The 20,122-nt window shown below is 46.5% G+C and overlaps 1 protein-coding gene across 6 annotated transcripts in view; it reads right to left on the bottom strand.

Moving 5' to 3' along the window:
• The window catches only part of RBFOX2 (RNA binding fox-1 homolog 2), a 169,564-nt gene that overhangs the window by 123,317 nt on the left and 26,125 nt on the right, over positions 1-20,122 (bottom strand). For all 6 annotated transcript variants that reach the window (XM_083842614.1, XM_083842612.1, XM_083842613.1 and 3 more), the window contains exon 2: positions 11,120-11,170. In XM_083842614.1, the coding sequence (XP_083698740.1) occupies positions 11,120-11,170 (51 nt within the window). The remainder of the gene's footprint in view (positions 1-11,119; positions 11,171-20,122) is intronic.

The raw sequence follows: 20,122 nt of genomic DNA, 5'->3' as shown, positions 1-20,122 counted from the left end.
TAATGGGTCTCATCAGAAACAATCCTACCAGTAAAACTTTATTAGGCATCGCGGAAAGCGCAGCTCGGAGCTGCCGTGACATCGCAGAGCGGCTCGTCGCAATCCGCAGGCACCAGAAGAGTTAAAAACGCAGATTCCTGCTAAAACTGCCAAGAGCTACAAACCTTCTCCTGTGTGGGCGGCAGCAGCAACTAAATCCACTCCCCAACAATTGGCTGGCCTGCGGAAAGAGAGGCGGGGAAGAGACGGGTCATGGGGGAGCCCCCCCACCCCCCCCAAGTAAATAGCAGCACAGCATCCGCTCAGGTTTTCAGCTGAAATCTGTCAGTCGGGTCCCTTCATTTCACCACCAGCCTCTGGAGACAGCAGCCTCTGACCTTTATCCGGAAGAGCACCCTTGTCCTCTAATCACAGACTTCCTGGAAAATGCAATCTAGCCAGCAATTAATACAAAATGAAAAAAAAAAAAAAGGCTCCGTATCATCGTATTAGCACTGCAACATTTTTAAATACACCCCCCACCAAAATGGCAGAAGAATTCAAGCATGTTCTCACAAGCCATCTCACTCCCACTAGCATTACCTAACAGTACTCATTAAAAACACTTTCTCTCACCTTTCCCCCCACCGACAAGCCTGCCCTTCCCGCAAAGCCTTCTCGTGCAGATGTCGCCTGCAGCAGCACAGCTCCTTGCTGTGCAAGTTTCAACACAGGTGTGCAGAGCGTGACCTGGGCAGAATTACGTGTGCCATTTCCACTGGGAAATCTAGGAGACTTATTAAGCCAGGACAGTGCCGATTAATCTACTAATGGAATGAATCAAAAGTGTGTTCCTGGCCCTTCTCCTTTCACATCCCAAAGCCTCCGGGGAGCTGAAACCATCTGGCAAATGCCTGCTCCAAGCAACGTTATGCTATGCTGGAAACACCTCTCCCTTAACGTTGAGGAGAACGAAACCATCTTCCCTCCACCAGCTATTCCGGGGAGTATCTGCTTAGCTTGCTGAGGAAGCCTGCTTGCCTGCAGCATCCTTCAGCAGCAAATGCAGAGCTGCTCACTCACCATGCAGGAGAAGTCGGCAGAAGAGCGAGCGATCCCATTCATTGACTCGGGGTCCCGCTGAAGCGGCCAGCACGAGCCGGGCAGCGAAGCAGTTAACACACAGGCTGCCCTCCCACTGCACTTCCCGACAGCAGGGAGGCTCCTGCCCAATTCTCTCGGTCCTCTTTTAGTGCAGCGGGAGCTGCAGGTAGGGTAGCAAGAAGGTGTTTATGTAAAGAAAACAGGAAATCTCTAAGCACCAGAGAAGGAGATCTGGCCAGAGAACTTAAAGAGAAATCAAGATAGCAAACAGCTCCGAGGCTCATACACGATACCTGTTATTACAGCGAGGCAGAGGGAAGGACTGACTCAGAGATGCTGAACATCCTGCACCCTTTGAGTAATAAGCAAGATGAGGAAGAAACAGAGCTATGAGGCAGATGTCACAAAGAAAGGACCTCTGGCACTTGTAAGATCATACAGCAGCACAGAAGACTCCTTATTTTACAATTTAGACCTCCCTACAAAAAAGAGAAAGAGAAAGGTCCAATATATCAGCAGTCATACAGCTGTGGAATTATGCATGTGGTAACAACTGTTGTGTTTTTTTTTTTACTGTCACAGAATAATATGAGCACAGGGCAGGGGAGACGAGAGGTCCTCCGTGCTCAGAGGCAACGCAGAGCATGTTTAGACAAGCATCCATCAGGAATTGCCTAACTTGTTATTACAGACTCTGAGAAGCAGGAACTCTGGTCCCCTAAAATTACCCTGTTTCAGTGCTTCACTACACTCAGAACAGAAAATGTTTCACCCCGTAATATACAATTTAGGTCTTCTTTAATGCAAACTATGCTGTCTTTAATGGACACAGTAAATAATCAGTCCCCATCCTCCACACTTCTCTGTTCTTTCTTCTTTTATTTTTTTTCCCTGCTTTTAAAAAATGTTTTCCTCATATATCATGCTATCGAAGCCTCCTTTTTTTGTTTCCCTGGACTTTTTCCAAATTCTGCCTGCATCTTTCCTGAAGCACCTATAACTGGGTACAGTGCTCCACTCACCGTGCTGAGCTCTGAAGAATAATTACCTTCCATAGTTACTTGACACACCTGGAAATACATTCCAAATTCTTAAGACCACAAAAAACAGCACCGCGTATTCAGTTTGTTATCTCCTGTTACCCCAGATGTTTCCTTCAATATTACTGCTTAGCCAGCTACTCTCCATTTTACATTGTGAATTCAGTTCCCTTCATTAATACAGCTTGCTTTTGTTCAAATTCAAACCATTTCTTCAATTTACCGTGATCTTTTTGACACCTACTGCTGCCTTCCAAAGGCTGCCAGACCTCCACACACGCATGCACGTGTAAGTATACACACATATATATTCGGTCACTGAATCACCCTGATGTTCGATGAGAAGCACAGAAGAGCACAGCAGCCAGGACAGACCATGTTAAGACTCCAGATACCACACACACAGAAAAGTATGACATAATTACTCCAGACATAGTTTTCCAATGAGGTGCTCAGCCGCTTCTTAATTTCACCTTTCATTTGCCTAGTTTATGTAAAGGTCAGGCCGGACTAGACCTGAAGCCAGTAGCTTTCTCCATCTGCCAGGCCTGCTGCCATGTCAAAGGAGAAAATTAAATTCATCTGACATGATTGGTCCTTAAAAATTAGCAATCTATGTCTGCTGTTGCCTTAATTTCCTTTGGTAAAGCATCTGACTGTAAGCATCCGATCTTTTTCAACATCTTCCTAGGTTCTGTAACTACACTGACTGGTTTTATTCCTTGGGGTCTCTACACTCCCTTTAAAAAAATAAAAGAAAAAAGGATGGAGAAATAATGTTTATATATTTATACATCCCTCATTTCCCTGAAGGCTCTGAGATTGAACAGCTTGCCCGGAGAGGCTGTGGACTCTCCTTGCCTGGAGACCTCCAAAAGCCACCCGGACGTGGCCCTGGGCAGCCTGCTCATGGCGGCCCTGCTGGAGCAGGCCATGGAGCAGGGGGCCTCCAGGTCCCTTCCCACCCCAGCCATCCCGTGGTTCTGTCAGATTTCCTGCTCTGCAGAACAGAAACCGGAGACAAGCTGCACTCCTCGTCAAATATCCCTCCATTATTTCCCCCGGGTGAGATTTTTGGAATGGAAGGAAGACTCGCACTATGAAGCCCCTCTCCCCTGTGCCTCCTCAGCGGGACGCCGAGCAGAAGCCGAGCACTGGGCGAGCATCACGATGGGACACAGGGCTGGTCGCAGCGCTCGGCCACACGTTCACTCCCCGGCTCTCCCAAGGGATCCCTGCTGGCCGAGGACGACAGCCTCCAGGGAACACGGAGAGGCCAAAACCAAGCTGGACACAGGGCGCCGAATTGCCCTCCCCTGCTCTCCCCAAAGCACGAGGTGTTCCTGCTTCACGGCAAGGGTTGGAAACCGCTGCCAGGAGATAACCCCAAAGACTCGCTCTGGAAAACGAGCGGAGGCAGGAGAAAGGCGCTGGCTGAGCGCTGGGTGCCCTCTTCTGGCAGCCCACAGCCCGAGCCGCAGGGCCAGCCCCGACCCGGGCACCCAGAGGCCCTGGGCCCGGCCACGCTGCCCAGGTACCGGGGCACCCTCCCTGCTCCTCCTGGGCCCTCCACGGAGCCCCAGATCCCATCGCTCACCGCCACACCACACCAGGATGCTTCAGAAACCTGGCCTGTCCTTCCTCAGCACGTACACCTGCCTGGGGGGGACCTGGGAGCCGCTTCTGCAAAGGCAGTGCAGCCTTTCAGGAAGAAAAAGGTGTTAAATACACACAAACTATTCACATTTTCTTTCTGCTCTCTGTTGCGATTTTTTTCCTCCAGTTAAGAAGAAAATCCTAATCCATAGGTGTCAGTGCAGCTGTGTATGCAGTAGGAACTGAGGCCTTGAGCCCGCAGGTTGTTCCACTCCCTCCCCTGACAGCTCCCCAAACGATTCAGTTTTAAATTAGCTGTGCACAGAAGGACTTTTTCCCCCCCCTCCTCATAAAACATACCTAAAGTGCAGGACTCGTTGCCACAGGATGTTGTGGATGCCAAAGACAGCCTCAGAAATCATTTAAACAAGTTCAATAAAGAAAAATCTATCACAGGTGACCTTAAAAAAAAAAAAAGAATCTATGGCCAGGAAATCCCAAAGCCACCAGACTGCTTAAAGAGTATATAGCAGGGGAAGTATCACCGAATCTTGGCGCTGCTCCCTGTGCTTTAAGTACTTGCCATTAGACACTGTCAAAGACACGATGCTGGAACGCAGAGACCTTCTGCCCGACCCAGAATAGCCGTGCTTATGCTCTTCAGTATGATCTAATACCCACAAACTAGCTGTTTTCTCTACACCATTTGGTTTTACCGTGCAGTCCTCCAACCGATCATTTTACCGACTGCTTCTAATACACACGCCATAGGCTCTAGCACCCCTGTAACCGTTCAGAGAGGGAAATCTAAAAAAATACTGCCCCTCTAGCCCAAATACCTCAGGGGGTCGGGAGTCTCCAAGACTCTTGCAGGCATTGGGTAACACTTCAATGGTCAAAAAGTACATCAGAGAACGAAAAAGTGGTCGCCTGGTCCTCTCCCAAGAAGGATGACTCATATCTCCTCTCTTCAACCCCGAGAAGAGATGAGAAATCGCTTGAATCGGACAACTCAAACATGAAAGGAATTTATATTACATCATCCAGCCCATTTCCTGCCAACGCCTTACAGCCCCAGAATTTGGCCGGACTATTCATCAGCAAGGTAATCGTTACTTCCCTTGAGAGACTGCTTATAGGGCTAAAGGATCTTATTGTCAGGAAGTCTTCCCATGTATTCGAATTAGATGCACTCTCTTTTCTAATTTCATCTTCTCATATAATTTTTCTCCTTTCTTTGTTGTTGTTTTTGTTTTGCTATTGAGTAACAGTGAGGCACACATTGATATGGAGCTTGCTGAAGGAGTTTGTGAAAGATATTCAATGTTCTACAAGAAGACGATTCCCTGCCTTGTATTCAGAGGCTAGGAAAGCAACAGACATGATGGAAAAGAGAAATAAACATACAGTCAGAGTGATCCATTTACAGGACTTGTGTCAAGTGCACGACAGTATGCTTCATGTACTACTTAAACCTTTGGGTGGGTCTTGATAGTAAGAGATCAGCTATACAGAAAGGAGAGATCTAGGGAATGTGGCCATCATGACTCAGTTCAGAATATAATTTTAGAAAGCAGTTTTTTAACAAGCTCAGTACTTGGCGGTGTACACACTACAACTTTTTCTAATCCCAACTCCTGTATCCTTCCTGAAGCTTCTTATAGGGATATAGTTGGACCTTGAGAAAGAACCACTTCTTATCACTTTAAATGACCAGACAAGTGTCTTCCCGAGACGGTTCTGAATTCGGAGGACAAAGGTTACTAGAGTGGTCTTGGAGCTCATCTTTCCTCTTCCAACTCATACATGACTGGATCTGCTTGAACTTCAGTCTGTAACCAACTCCTCCTTCAACTTTGCTTCCACTCTGCTTTCTTTTTTCCTACCCAAGTATCTCAATTTACGTTACTTTTCACTAAATTCTTTCCATCATCAACGTTTTCCCCTCTGAACACTGACAGAGTTGGATGCAATTCTGTAAAAGATGTCTCTGCAAGTCCTCCGTGGCTGCAGTGGTAACCACCTTCCCATAGCACACCTTAAACTATCCCCACACTGCTTACTGCCTAGGTGCTAAACAGTAACCCCCAGCAGTTACCCCAGTACACGCCACCAGATCCCTCCATGTGCAACTGCTTCACAGATACTTCCCATCTCTTGATTATCTTAGATTTTTGCTCAGACTGCATTCTTTAAAATGACGCTTGTTATTTTTTATGGGACATTGCAGTTAGGCCAATAACAGAACATCCCATCGGTCCCGTCTAGCACAGAGTGGAAATATTTCACTGCTTGCCTGAAGAGAGGTTGTGGAAGCCAGGAAGCAGAAGATTTGGCAGTCTTACCCTTAATTCACCCAATCTTAGACATAAGGAAGATGTTTAGACCAGTCCCTCCTCGCTAGCTTGGTTCCATCCCAAGCCTTGGGTTGTTTACTTTCAGGCAAAGAAATACTCCCCCAAAGCACCAGGAATACCAAGCCTTCTCCATTTTATACAGAGGACTTCAGACACTTCCTGATCTTTGTCCTGGCTCTTCGCTCAAAGAGAACGGTTTTAAAATTGTATTGAAGGCCTTTCTCCCTCTCTCTGTCACTCAGTTTAAGGATTTGCATTTAATATACTTCATTCAAACCAAAAGTGCAAATAAGGTGGCAAACAAACCAAAAACCCACAAACATTAACCCTCCCTTCCAGCTCCCTAATAACAACACTTCTGCTGCCACACACTTACCATTTACCCAGCAAGTTAGCATACTCACTAGAGGGTGTATTTCCATGGCCAGTTACAAGGAGGGAAACAAATTAAAAACCAAAATGCTTTTCAGGAATACTACCTAAAAATTTAAACTCTTGAGACAAGAAGTCTTTATAACTGGAGAGCCCACGGCTGGTGCAACCATGGTACAAGTAAGAGCAGAGAAGTAACCAAGCCATTTTCCTCCAGAAGGTTACTATTTTATGACAAGGGCAGCTTGATATGTTAACACTGCACTAAACCAAGAGATTTTTGTGGATACCCTAATCCATGCTGAAACTCCAAGCTGCTAACAAAGTTGAGGCAACATCCCCAAATTCATGCTTCATCCATGTGATGGAGAGGAGGGAGACAGACAAAGGAGACCCAGACCACCCAGAGGAGAGGACGGAGGTTTCCCTGTGTGAGCTCCCTGCCAAAAGCCTGCTGCTCGGAGCAGACAGCACCAAGGGAGGGGAGCAGCGGTGCCTGCCTGCAGCCGGCTGCAAGAGGAAGCCTCTTGCCCACCATCCTGCCTCCCGCGGGGGCTCACACACACCCCTCACATCTTGGGATGAAGGGCTTCCTCGCCGAGCTCCCCACGCAAGGAAAATAAACAGAAAGAAAGCAAGAGGGGAGGCTTCCTGTTGTCACAGCCTGCCGGCACCGCTCACCCAGAGCAGCCCCACAGCCGCAGTGAGGGAGCGCACGCAGCCTGCTGCTTCCCGCGATGCTCCACCAGATAGGGCAAAGCAGCAAGCGAGCAGCAGCCCAGGGGAACAGGCTGACAATTGGAGAGGATTTAACAGCATTTCACCTCAAGCCTGAACTCGAACTGAGGGGCTAGTGATAAAGCTATTCCTAGTAGTTGCCATGGGCACTCAGGCTACCCAGGGCTGCAGGCTCATCTACATAGACGAGAACAACAGGTCAGGCCCGGTGAGTGCTCGGATGGCAAACCAGCCACCGAAATTACACCGCTGAAGGAAGTGTCATTTGTGACAGGTAATGACATTTCCACCACATTAGTACCGAGCCAATGGCCCAGTTTAATTTAAGAATGGCACTCACAGAAGCGTAAGCTTTAAAAAGAGGCTTCAAACCAACATCCTAACCTGTTATGATAGCTGCGGATCACTTTCCATAACAGAAGAGGTGTAACAGCTCTAACATCCTGACCCAGTTCTGGTGTGTGCAATTACCTCCTGCTTGCATAAACTCTCTCTCCTCCTCTCGTCCCTTCAGTGGGAGCCGAACAAGGTGTTCTTGCTCATTTCGTTTCCTGTTGGAGAACATATTTATTTTGTGCAGCTGCCAAACGCTGCCACGGAAGTGCCAGTATTCAGCAGCAATTCAAATGAATTTTAGATATCACTTCTAATACACATGAAAAGCACTAGAGCAATACGACATAGACCTTGGCTATATATAAAACAAGCTGGCATAGTTAGCACGGAATAACTTTCCAGAGCCAGAGTATTTATTCTTGACGAGTTTGTGTATAAAAGTTGTGTCAGTATAGCTGTACTGGCCATTTTCCACACGGAGACAAACTCCTAGGATCTCAGAGCTGTTTGTCACAGCCTGGGAAATGAAGCAAAGAAGTCTTGGTTCACTGCATTTCAGGCAGGCACTCATGTTACAAAAAAAGAAACACCATTTTGCTAGCAGGCCCGACAGAGGGATACAGCACCGAATAGCCTCCAGAGAAAAAGCTCTCCTCACCAAGAGACTCAGTTCTCATCTCGGTTAACAGTGTTACGCTAACGCTTCCCGCATTCTCCCTTTATGGAGGCCTTCATTTGTGCTGTCATCCTAGCACTGCAGAAATGCAGGGGCATCCTGCTGTGCCTGCATGGGCATTATGGATCCACAGAGCAAACCTCGAATTCTTGAGAACAGTCCCAGGGAGCTCTGCAGCTCCTTATACAGCTGTACCAGCCCCAGGAGCGCCGCACTAACAGCGGCAGAAAGCTCTCTCGTTTTAGGCAAACTGTTACCATACTGATTTAGCACACATGCTCCTCGAGCCCTGCCACCACAAAAAGCCCAGCAGGACAGCACCCTGGCAGGACAGGCAAGGAGCAGGGGGGCTGTGCTGTGCGTTATCATAAAGCAATCATGCAACACCAAATGAAGAGAAATACAGCCTCGACATGAACTCATCTCCCTTGCCTCAGTGCTGCTGCCCATGCGTGATGATGACAGAACACTTAAATATTTGGGAGAGCACACAAGATAAACTTTGGACTGTAGACCTAAGCGCTCCCAAACGGCCAAAGCAAGGACTCAAACCAATCACATATCCCCGCTAGCAGAAAGAAAACTGTAATAATCTGGAACATCTGGGTACGCTTTAACCGCTAGAGGGTGTAAAAACAGCATAGTGAAAGGTTTGCAGCCAGCAATTAGTGGCAGAGAGCTGGAAGGAGCGAGAAGGACTTACAAATAAGTGAAGGAGTAGGATGCTAAGTAAGGTGAAAGAAAGGGTAGGTTATATCCAGAGAATTTCTAGTAGGACTGCTGTGGTCAAACGATGAGGTGCCTGAAAATAAACCTCCGCTCTGCTACTTCTGCTAAGGAAAACATTGCTGTAAAAAGCACAGTACAGGGATTTGCAATAAATAAGTGCAATGGCAAAGAGCAAGATACACAGATTTACGCTCTCCAACTCAAATCCAGCTCCTAATCTGATGAAATGGAGAAGTCTGACACAATTGCTCCTGCATCTCGTAATTAACTTTGTTACAGGGTCAGGATTACTGCACACAATCCCACACCACTTCCTTCCTCCCTCCCCAGTGCAGAAAAGCAGGTGATGCATCAAGCAGGGCTCTCTCTCCCACACCAGCCCATCTGTAGCAACAGAGGGCTTCTTTCTGCTGCTGTCGTGTTAGAGGCTCCCAATCAGATTAGCTAAAAGCCTTGAAACCTCATTAGTGAAAACCAGACCTGAATTTAATCCGTTTCAGGGCCAAAAGCAAGAAGGAAGGAAAAAACCTTTACCACAGATCAAAATGTCACCAAGAAGAGATTTAATTATTTATTTTGAACAACTATTTGCTAAAATGAAAACACCGAAGTGTTGCTGATGCTGTTTGCCCACTGGGAAATCTCTGTGAAGCTATGTTCCACCTGAAATACATAAGGACACCGGCTAACATACATCCATCCCTTCCTGCTCAGCCATACAGAGCCCTCTGGAGATGCCCAGTCCATAGCACAGCTTCCCGAGCCCATCGCCGCTGCTCTGGTGACCCGTCAGCAACAGCAGCTCTGGACTTTCACACCAGAAGAGTTATTAAGGGATGAAAAAGAGGAAACTTGTGAAGCAGGACATCAAAACGAAACACCAAGACAACCCCAAACCAGCCCTAAATGGGAACAGTGAAACACAAAATACGGTGCAGACGGTGCTACCAGAATGGAAAAACTGAAAGCAGATAGGAATATTTCTAAGGACCTGGGACTGGCTCTGACTCTCAAAAGTTGTGTTTCTTACTTAGCCTGGACAGAGTAGGAACCCAACTCCCATAGCACTGCAGCACATATTATCCGTTTCTGCTGGTTAACAGTTTAGTATATCCCAATGCACATTCTGAGCAACTCCCTCCTATACAGAAATTCATACACACATTGCAAGCACCAGAGGCTTAAGCTCTTCAACTGCTGATGCTGCAGTATGCTGCCCTACCTTCGTAAAAACATCTCCCTTTGAGCTGTTGCTACACACACACAGGCCTCACCCAGACGGAATGAAAATCCCTTTCTTTAGACAGGAGTACCTGAGAGTATTAAAGAATTTGATTTTAGCTTTTCTGTTTGTTCATTACTGAAACGTGACGCATTATTGATTTTCTTTGCATATTAATCTCATGTTACACTGGCTCATACTCTGCTTCTTAGTAGCAGTGCATAACACTGAAAAAAAAAAACCTCCATTCCAAGAAGGGAGATTTAATGTGTGACAGTTGTATCTTGTAATCCATTAAATTTCATTTGTTCCAAAGCACCTCCTCCTTCCTTTGCACAAATCCATCAACTGGGATTTCTCTGTCTTCTGTTAGGACGCAAGAGAATGCTTACAGATGCAATGCACTAAACAGTGTAATTTTTTACTGCTGTAGAATGAGAACATCCTGAACAAGAGCAAGGGGCAGGGGCCCTGAAGGACTTGAAAGGAAGGCAAGAGAAGTTCACAGACACTAGAAACAACCCAATGGGGCACGTCATTCCCCACCACACTGGCAAAGCTAGCAAAGCAGGCTCTCACAAAAAGTAAACGTTGTTTTGCTCCCCAGATGCTAGAATTACCGCAATAAAACAGGGCCAAGCATGCACTGGCACTGAACATCTACATTCATTAACGCTGAGGAGATATAGTGGGAGCTTAGGATAGGGATTTTATGTTACAAGATTTTTTAAGAATAAAGAATTTCCTGAGCCGTTGGTAATGTGGAACATTTTTAACCCCTTACTAGGCACATTGCCACATAGTGCTGGAGGCCATAAAAAAACATTCCGCTCACCATATATATCTCCACAAGCATTGCACAACAGAACAAAATTTCCACTCCTCAACAAGATGGTCAGGAAGCTATCGGACAAAACATCCCTAAGTGTACAGATTCACGCAGACACATTTACTGCAATCAGACTCTTACTTGATTGTCTCTTGCTGGGTATCCATGATAACCTGAAGTCAGAGGCTCGTTCTGCAAGACAAGAAAACAAAGATTGAATGTAGTGGTTACAAGGAATGGAAAGCAAGGAATTATAGGTCTGTCTTAACTCAGCCAAAAAGAAGAACCTGCATGAAATGGGGGAAGAAAGAGCCAAGATTAAAGCATTCTGCTAACTTCCTATTATCCATGTAAGCCAATACACCTAAGATTCATTTTCACCTTCGTATGCCAAGTTGTGCAGAAGGAAAAGAAAAAAAGAAATCAAAGCCATACAATAAGTATAAAGTAATCCTACCTCACCCCCTATAATTTCAGTTGTGTATAATTCTTGTAATTTTCCAAAGAATCTTTTATATGCAAACATCATTTACCATCATGAAAACTGAACAAAATAGAACAAGAAATTACAGAAGTTGCTGCCCACCTCGCCCAGTCCTGACGAAATGTTTCCCTAAACATTAGCCATAAAAGTGTTAATTTTCCCCTTTTCAAAACTAGACTAATTGTCTAACGTGAACTTAAAAAGCAGTCAGCGTAACTTCAATTACCCTGGCAAGCCTGAACAATACCTCACACGATAGGAAACCAATCCTTTAGATTTTCTTCCTTCACCCCAGAAGGGACCCTAAGCCTACGCTCCTTGTGTTACTGGCAGCCCTGTCACCCTGTTCTTTGGAGCACGTGAACCTCCAGCACTTCTGGAATTTCTCCACGAAATCTCCAGATCCTCCTCTATTTTAGCAATGCGTTGGGGATTAAGATAGCACAGCTCATAATAATTTCTAAACATTCATTTCTGTTTATTTCTACGTCTTAATTTCTTCTCCGTTTCTCCCCCTCCAACGCTTCCTATTCAAAACAGGGAAAGGGCACTCAGGTGCCCCATGCATCCTCCTCCCCGGGTAGAGACTAAACTAAACCAGACAAAGCCTATTTCAATTCCGCCCTGGTACCCCTCCTCACCCGCGAGCAGCTCCCTGCAGAGGGCTAGGAGGAAAGGAGGCCAGCAGTCCTCCGCAATCAGTTTTTAAGCCCGTTCCTATCTCTTGTTATGGCTGACAAGGAGGAACTCCTAAGCCAGCCCTGCGCTTTCTCCAGCAGCTCTTGCAGAGGGGAGAGACCCTGACAAAACACAGCAAAACAATCCCAAATGATCAAAAGCAAAGATATGCTGGGCCTGCAGCTGACAGCCATCATGTATCCCAGCTACCTTCAGACCTTACGACGGGTTTTGGTTGAGATGATTCGGGTCCTGCTTTTAGTGTTGCTGGGTTATTCAGCTCAAAGTGGCCAGCTCCTACCAGAGAGAAGTCTTCTGCAGGGCATGCGACCGTGGGGATCATTTCAGTTTACACACGAACACGTAAGTGCAACTTCTTCTAAAAAGCAAGATGCAAATAATCCAATACAGGGCCTAGCAATGCTATTTTAAATTTGTATTTATCCTCCCCTCTCTTCCTTTTTACCTCAGACCTGCCCAGGGGATTCTCCGCGGAAACTTGCCAGGAAACATCAGACTTCATCTCCAGGCTCTCACGCAAAGCTCGGGTAGCGCAGGCGGTATGAGAGCTTCAAGGACAGCACAACTCCTGGCAGCGGTTTGGGGGATTAACAGTCATTAAGTTGACCACCCTGCGAGTACATTCTTCTCAAGCACTGACAGCCAACAAGCAGGTAAAGCACAAAACTCCACAAACACAGAAACAGCAGAAAGCACACTCAGGCTGGAAGAAGCAAGCGGAGACTGACAGCTGCGGTACTACAGTGTAACCTAGCTGCTGAGTTTTACCCGTGAACCTAATTAAAAACCAAGCAACATCACGATGGAAATGCGCAGCTATTACTCCCCCTGCATCCTCAGTGTAAGTACACATTGTAAGAAAACACTTTGATTGCTGTTCCTCCCACACACAACAGTTTACCAACCTAAATGAGTGCAATAAACGTCCACCTCCTATTTCTTTTCTCCTGCTAGATCATTCCAGGTCTGGTTTGAACGGCACGTTGTACACGTGTATGCAAGGTCTGTACCTTAAACATGCTCGTGTGCCAGCAATCTCTTTCAACAACACCTTGGAAACCAGGAAGGTTTCCACACGGTGAATTAGGAATAAACGGAGAAGGTACCACCACAGATGCTGAAGATATGGACGGTGAACATAAGCAGAAAGTAATAATGAAGAAAGGAAAAAAGAAATCATTATTTTGAGGATGATGGTCTTCAACACACCAGGGACTAAGGAAAGGACCTGTCACCACAAAGCAGTGGCAGAAAAGAGACAAAACTAAAAACTTTGTGGGTTTCCTGAAATCAAAGACCCTGGATGCACAGAAATCACCTCCAGAAACAGAACGGTTTTATAAGCAGAAGCAAATCACAAGAGTGTGAAAAGGAAGAGAAAGATGACTAGAGAGATGTACGGACATTCTGTAAGATGTCTGAAAGAAACAAGAAAAAAAAAAATAAGTGGAAGAAAGAAAACACAGCTGGCAAACCCCACTTTGCTTTTTGGAGGACAAAACCCACAAATTGCAACTAAAAATGTTTGAGGGATACCGTTTCAGCAGAAGGTAAAGGGAGAGGTGAAAGAGGGTTACTTCTGGAAGCAAGAGGTTGGAAAAAGCGGAGGTTAGAAAGAGGGTAGCAGCTGGAGCAGTCAGGTCACACAAGGGCCAAAGATATCTCTGCCTTTCGTACAGCAACGCTGCCACGAAGTACTGGGCTATTTGCAAAATCCCCGCTGTGCATATCATTGCTCTAATTGAACTTCGCTCTCCAAGAGAAGGCAGCGAGCGCCTAGGGAAACCGTCTCCCGCCAATAATCTCCAGTGCTGCCAATTTTACAGGTCACTAATGGTGAATCCGGGGCCTGCTGCACGATTATTCCATACGGGGCGTGCTTTTGTTGAAATCTAAACGGAGCAAGAAGTGAAGGAGTTAAACTCACGACTGGAACAGGACAGTCCGACACATCCAGAGAGAAAGGGGATCTGAGGCAGCTGAGACTGGGGATACAGCAGCATCTCCTCCACCTGCACGCACACAAAACTAATCTCACAAAATGGAAGTGAAAAGAGAAGGGGGGAATATTTATCACAGATAAATACCCTGCCCTCAAGCACGCAGGGACTCCCCCTTCCCCTAATGGCCTGGTGGGAGAGGGAAGCCCCAGCTAACTCCATTTCTCCCGGCAACTACTTTTCTCTTTAGCTACCAACATGCAACCAGACGTTCATAAAGAAATTGAGTTAGGCAGCGCTAGCCTGCCAAATCAAATCAAGCTGCCACCAGGATGTTTCATTACTTTGTTTACCACTGAAAGGCATTTCTCAGGTACTTGCAATTTGCTTTAGAGCGAGGAGAGAAAAATAGATGATAATACAGCAGATCAGATTTCTGCAGCTCACGTTGTGATTTTATTCAAACCGTACTGACAACCTCACACGTGCTTCCACACTTCCATAGGACATGTGAGCATTGCTGCTGTACTCTGGTAACAGTCTCTGGGCTGGCCAAGGGGATTTAACAGGAATAAAAGTCACAACTCAGACAAGTCCACTAAGCCTTAAATGCTCTCTTCACTTCAAATATTCCCCAACTTTGAATATCCCAGCGTCAGTAACACAAGTTCAATTCCACTGGCATTTGCAATAGTAGGGTCTGCCACAAAGTGCAAGCCCCTGGGTCATGAAGTAAGATCAGCACGGCCGACTGCCGATCACTCAAGAGCAAAGGAGATGATCCTGCACTGCAGAGCACGCGGCCTTTGACGCTGTTAGGGTTTGGCTTTTGTCGTGGGTGGGTTTTGTTTTGCCTTTTTTTTTTTTTGGGGGGGGGGGGGGGGGGGGGGTTGGACAATGTCTGTTTTTTTCTCTCAACTTGAGAAATTTTAGAAATCACTGAACTCAACAAAACTTGAAAACAGATGGAGTTTTCCATCAGCCAGGACAGCAGTAAGAAATGACTGGCTCTGCACGTTCTGCTGGCTTATGAAAGGCCACAGAGGACCAGAGCATAGTCAATCATCTAGAAGAAATGTCATAGCTGCAATGGATAATGAGAGGTCTAAAAGTCTCCTCACCCTTTCCTTAAAAGTAAAGCTAAAATTTAGCTTAAAGAGGAAATAATTCTCTTTGACCTAACTTGACCCCAGAACAAATTAATTTTACATCTCAGAGTCATTTTGCTAGACTCAATCAGAGAAGCCTGATTAGCAATTGTTTCTGGACTGCCAAACTAAGCCTAAAGCCTGCAGGTTAAAATTGCACTACTAGGAACCATTAGCTCAGTAAATTCATCCATATTTCTCCAGCCAGAGAATCAATTCCTGTTGAATCCAAAGTTCAACTTGAAGCACTGAGTGAGCCCTTTTGGTTGCAAAGGCAGCCTCAGAAATGAGACCAAGTGATCTCTCTTCACTGGGTTTGCAGGATGCCTGGCTTCATCATGACGGTGCTGGGAAAAACTTCAGAGTGAAGTTAATGCAATTTTTTTCAAGTTTCACAACCCCCTCCCAGGGTCTGGGCGATGACAGCAGTAGGTGAGAACAGCTCATTCCCCTCTGCTCTGGCTGCCCCCAGGAGTTACCACCAGCACAGCAGCCTGGTGTCTTGGACAGACACGGAGAGGGAGAGCTCCGGGAAGCCAGAAACCTTGGAGCTACACAGAGCAGCGAAATAAAGGTGACAAAAAGTTACTTGTTCCTCCTGAAAGCAAAATGGGATTTTGAAGTGGTGAGATAGCACAAGCTACACATTTATCAGAGACTTGAGCTAGACAAACAGAAGCCACTTTTCCAGAACGCTGAGAATAAGATGTTTACAAAAAGAGGCTGCAAAAAAACTGGCAACTAAGCTATTAATCTGAAAGTGACAGCTGCGAAAAAGTAAAGCTTGTGAGCCAGGCAGAAATCCCAGCACTCCTCTCCGCAGCTCAGTGGTTTCACTGTCCTTTTTGCTATACATCTTGCATAGCACAAAAGACAGCAAATCTGGGCTTTGAGGGGGGCGAGCTCTAAAAAGGCATTTTAGTACTTCACCTGTGGCAGTGCACTAGTAAAACTGTAAATACCTTGACCTTATTACCAGCTCCTGGGAAAACAGGTATGTCTTCATTAGACCCTTCCCTGTACAGATCACTGCATATAAGCAAACAGAAAATAGCTGTTTCTTTGCCCAAGTGCATCTGATGCAATCGGTTTGCCTTCGATTGTTTGTGCCGTCTCCCTACCTCAAATTATCTGTGGATAAAATTAATGGGAAAAGCAGCATCTACGTCTGAACTACCGATTATTAATGAAAAAAACTGAACTAAAGTAGTTTTTAAATGGATCTTAATGTCACCCTTCTCCCTTGATACTTACCCTAATTTGATATATAGCTCTCGCTAATCACTCTGCAGTTCCAATAACTGCATCTATAGTGTGGGACACTTCCCTTCAGCTGTCTTCACTTTCAATTAAATTTGGTTCTCGGCTTTGGCCGGGCTCCAACCACGCAGACGTCATCCAGCAGAGGACTTCCATTTATCCACTTCCTCGTTAGCGTCCCGACATCAACAACCCGTGCTGACGGGGACGCGAGTAACAGGACTTAAGTCTTTACTCCTTGCTTGTCCTCTTTTATTACGGAGCGTATTTGGGGGGCTCAAAGCAATTTTGACAAAAGATTTTGATAAAAGGCACCACGCCAAGTAGGCTGTGCGCTGCTGTCCTTGTGATCGCTCGGAAAACTCGTGCTGGTTGGCATGGCCCCATCTTTCCACGCCCAAATTACCGAGGCCGTGCCTCTAGGGACAGACGGACCTCCAGGGGCACCGCCACCAGCACCACGCTCCAGCCGCGAGGGCCCGGAGGCTGGCCTTGCGTCCCCAGGGCCTGGAGGCCGGAGGCCCATCCGGGCCCTCTTCCTTCCTGGAATTCTGGCCCCATTGCCATGGCAACAGCAGCCTCCGGCTGGGCCCCCCCTGCAAGGTTTCCCCCCTTTTCCTAAAAATATGGCATTTTCAGGAGGAGCCAGAGAGGGTGGGAAGGGAGAGCAGGCAGCGAGGCTGCCCCTTGTGGGAGGAGGCTGCAGCAGGTCTCCTGCCCTCGGGGAGCAGCACTGGGGTCTTCCACCTGGGACAGGCGTTTTTCGAGATTCCCAAAACAGCCTGAAAAGGTATTTGGCCTTCCCTCTCGTCCCCGGGCACTTGGCTGGGAAGTGGCGCCATGAGGGCTGTGCATTTCCCCCGCGTGGCGGCCGTCTCGCCACACGCTTCCCATCGGGACGCAACTCAAGGCATGCTGAAGGTGGTAGGCTGAGACATGCTGCCAGGAAAAATAGAGAAAATAAAATAAAAAGAGGCAGCCCCAGCCACTCACCTCCCCCTCTTGGTTCCCTTGTGCCAGTACAAGCACTCACTTTCCCTGCGCGCTGAGCTGGGTCAGGCAACTGAGGCAGATAATAAAGAAAAAAATAATAACCATAAAGTTTTCTGCCTGTGTGCTTTCAGCTGAATCTGCTCCTTATCCTGGCTGACTGTATGGCCATGGGGACAGCCGGGGGATGCAGACAGAGGCACGAGGAGGAGACAGTCCCTGCTGCAGACCCACATGGTGCAGAGGCTTTAGCAGCCTACAAGCCCATCGCCCGCCTCTGTGATCACCGTACAACAACCCAGAGTCCCCTGTAGCCCGTAACTCGCCACAGAGCTCCCAGACTCCCTTCTCGGCCATAATCAGCACACAGGACATGAGTCGGGGCCAGCAGAAGGGAGCCCAGTCCCGCCAGGGCTCCCCGAGTAGGAAGCAGGCTGTGAAACAGCACGCCAAGAGACACACACTCTCCGAGGCAGAGACCCAGCCCGAGGTTGTTTTGCTACCCAGTGACATAGCGTAGACAAGAAAAGAAGGTGATGTCAGATTAATAAAAATAGCCTTCTGCCCTGATCAGAATTTGAATAGTTTGGAGGAATTAGCCAGGCAAGCCTATGAGGTAGACAGTAAGACAAAACAGGGTGAGTTTCAGGGGAGCACAATGAACAAAGCAATGGTGAAATCACCCGAAATTGGTGTGATTTTCTGGCCAGAAGGAGGCATTACCACATCTTTGCTATTCCTTGCTTTACCATGGCATTTCCTCCTGTCTTCCTAGCTTCCCTTACCAAATCCTACAGCTACAGATGGATCCCAAATAAAAGTAAAAGCTTAACTCCCCCACCTCTTCCCCCCCCCCAAAAAAAAAACAGCCCCATGATTTCTGCTTCTTAAAGTCATGTTTTTAATCATACTCATTCAAAATATATATCTTCTTAGCTCCAACCTTGGGGCACTTCTGATTGGAGAAATCCTGCATATACTAAGGAACAGCAATTAGCTGGTAGAGCAGAAGCTGCAGAACTGAATGCACACACATATGTTTGACCAAACCACACATAAAGATAGCATTTAAACTTTTGAGTCTTAAAAATGTAGTATTCAAGAAGTTTACAAATACACATGCGGGTTTTAAGCTGACAGCATCTATACGACATTATAATACAGACATCTGTAATTTTGCAGAATGGAGACTTTCATACACAGAAAGCACTTCCACAGCTAAAATGGAAGAGCTAAAATCGAAGCATATTACTGAGATTTATAACAATGCAGATTCTCCTCTGACTTTTCTTTTTTTCTTTTTGAATAATCGAAGTGCCTTTCCAAAGGTTAGAATCCGCTTTCCACCAACCAGGTTTTCATTTTCCAGATCAGCCAAGGGGTGTTTTCAGCTTCTCAAAGAGATGAGATTTCATTAATTTAATGTAATTTAAAGTAATTTAAATGTTGAAAGTGTACACTTTTTTTGGATGACATAAGGCAGCATCTTCATACTGCTCCGGGCATAAAGGAAATACAGCCTGCCTCTGCTGCTCCATGACCTACGCTGGCAACAATAGATCCAGCGCAAGTTAAAGCCCCTGGGAATACTGTGCACAGCGTGACGTCTATGATCCAGCGAATACAAGGACAATCTGCATGCACAGAAGTCAATAGCACAGAATATTGATTTCCCTCTTTTAGTAGGCAGAAGCATTTTAAAATGGCAGCTCATCTTCCCTTCCACTCTTACTCAACAGGAACCGAACAGGGCTCCTAGTAAGCCTTTAAAATCCAGCAGTGGGGGCACCTTTGCATGCCACAATTACCACACGCAGCTGAGGAAGCATTTCACACATGCTAAGCCACTCCTTAGAGGGCAACACGCCCATGGCATGAAAATCCAGCTTGCTCTAACACGACAGCTGTAAGCTTTTGCAAGGTAAAGAGAACGAAAGAGTTCTGCCTTAGCAGACAGCTTCACTGCCTATGCTTTCTCAGAAACACAGGATGGAAAATATGGAAGTGAACAGAGCAAGGGAGAAGACAAATCTCAGACGCAGAAGGGAAGCCAGTGGATCACAAACCTGTTGGTTGATTTTGCAGATATTCAGAGATTGTTGCTCAGAGGCTAAAAGGAAAGAAGTCTACTCTTACTTTGCAGAAATAAATTATAGTTGTTATATTACCTTCAGAAGAGAAGACAAACTAATTTTTTGGTTGGCTGTGAAGAGGCTGCAACATAAAATTAAATCTGCCTTACTTCTAGGGAAATTGGCACGAAAAAGAGTGGCACAACAGCACATGATTCGGCCAAAATCATGCTGTATACCAAAAGTCCTGAAGGCAAATAGGTGCAAGATAAGTTTTCTGTGCCCTGGACATCCTGACCTGATTGCATAAGCTGCCCTAGATAGCTACAGAAATGATTTTCCCAGGTTTGCTTTACAAACCAGCTTTCCTTCCCCACACACATCATTGCTAGGATTGCCCAGGCAATCACAGCTCCATCTCCCGGATACCAGTGCCTGCAGCCACTGGTCAGCCCAGGAGAAGGGCATAAGCCAGAAGGGCCAGAGCTGGAATGTCGAGGGGTTAAAAAAAAAAAAGCCCAGGGGATGCAGGCAGCGGGACTCAGGGTGAA

This window comes from Anser anser (assembly GCF_964211835.1).
Source record: "Anser anser genome assembly, chromosome: 1".
In the NCBI taxonomy this organism is placed as follows: Eukaryota; Metazoa; Chordata; class Aves; order Anseriformes; family Anatidae; genus Anser; species Anser anser.
Note: the sequence above shows the minus strand (reverse complement) of the source record. Positions and strands in the feature narration are given on the sequence as shown.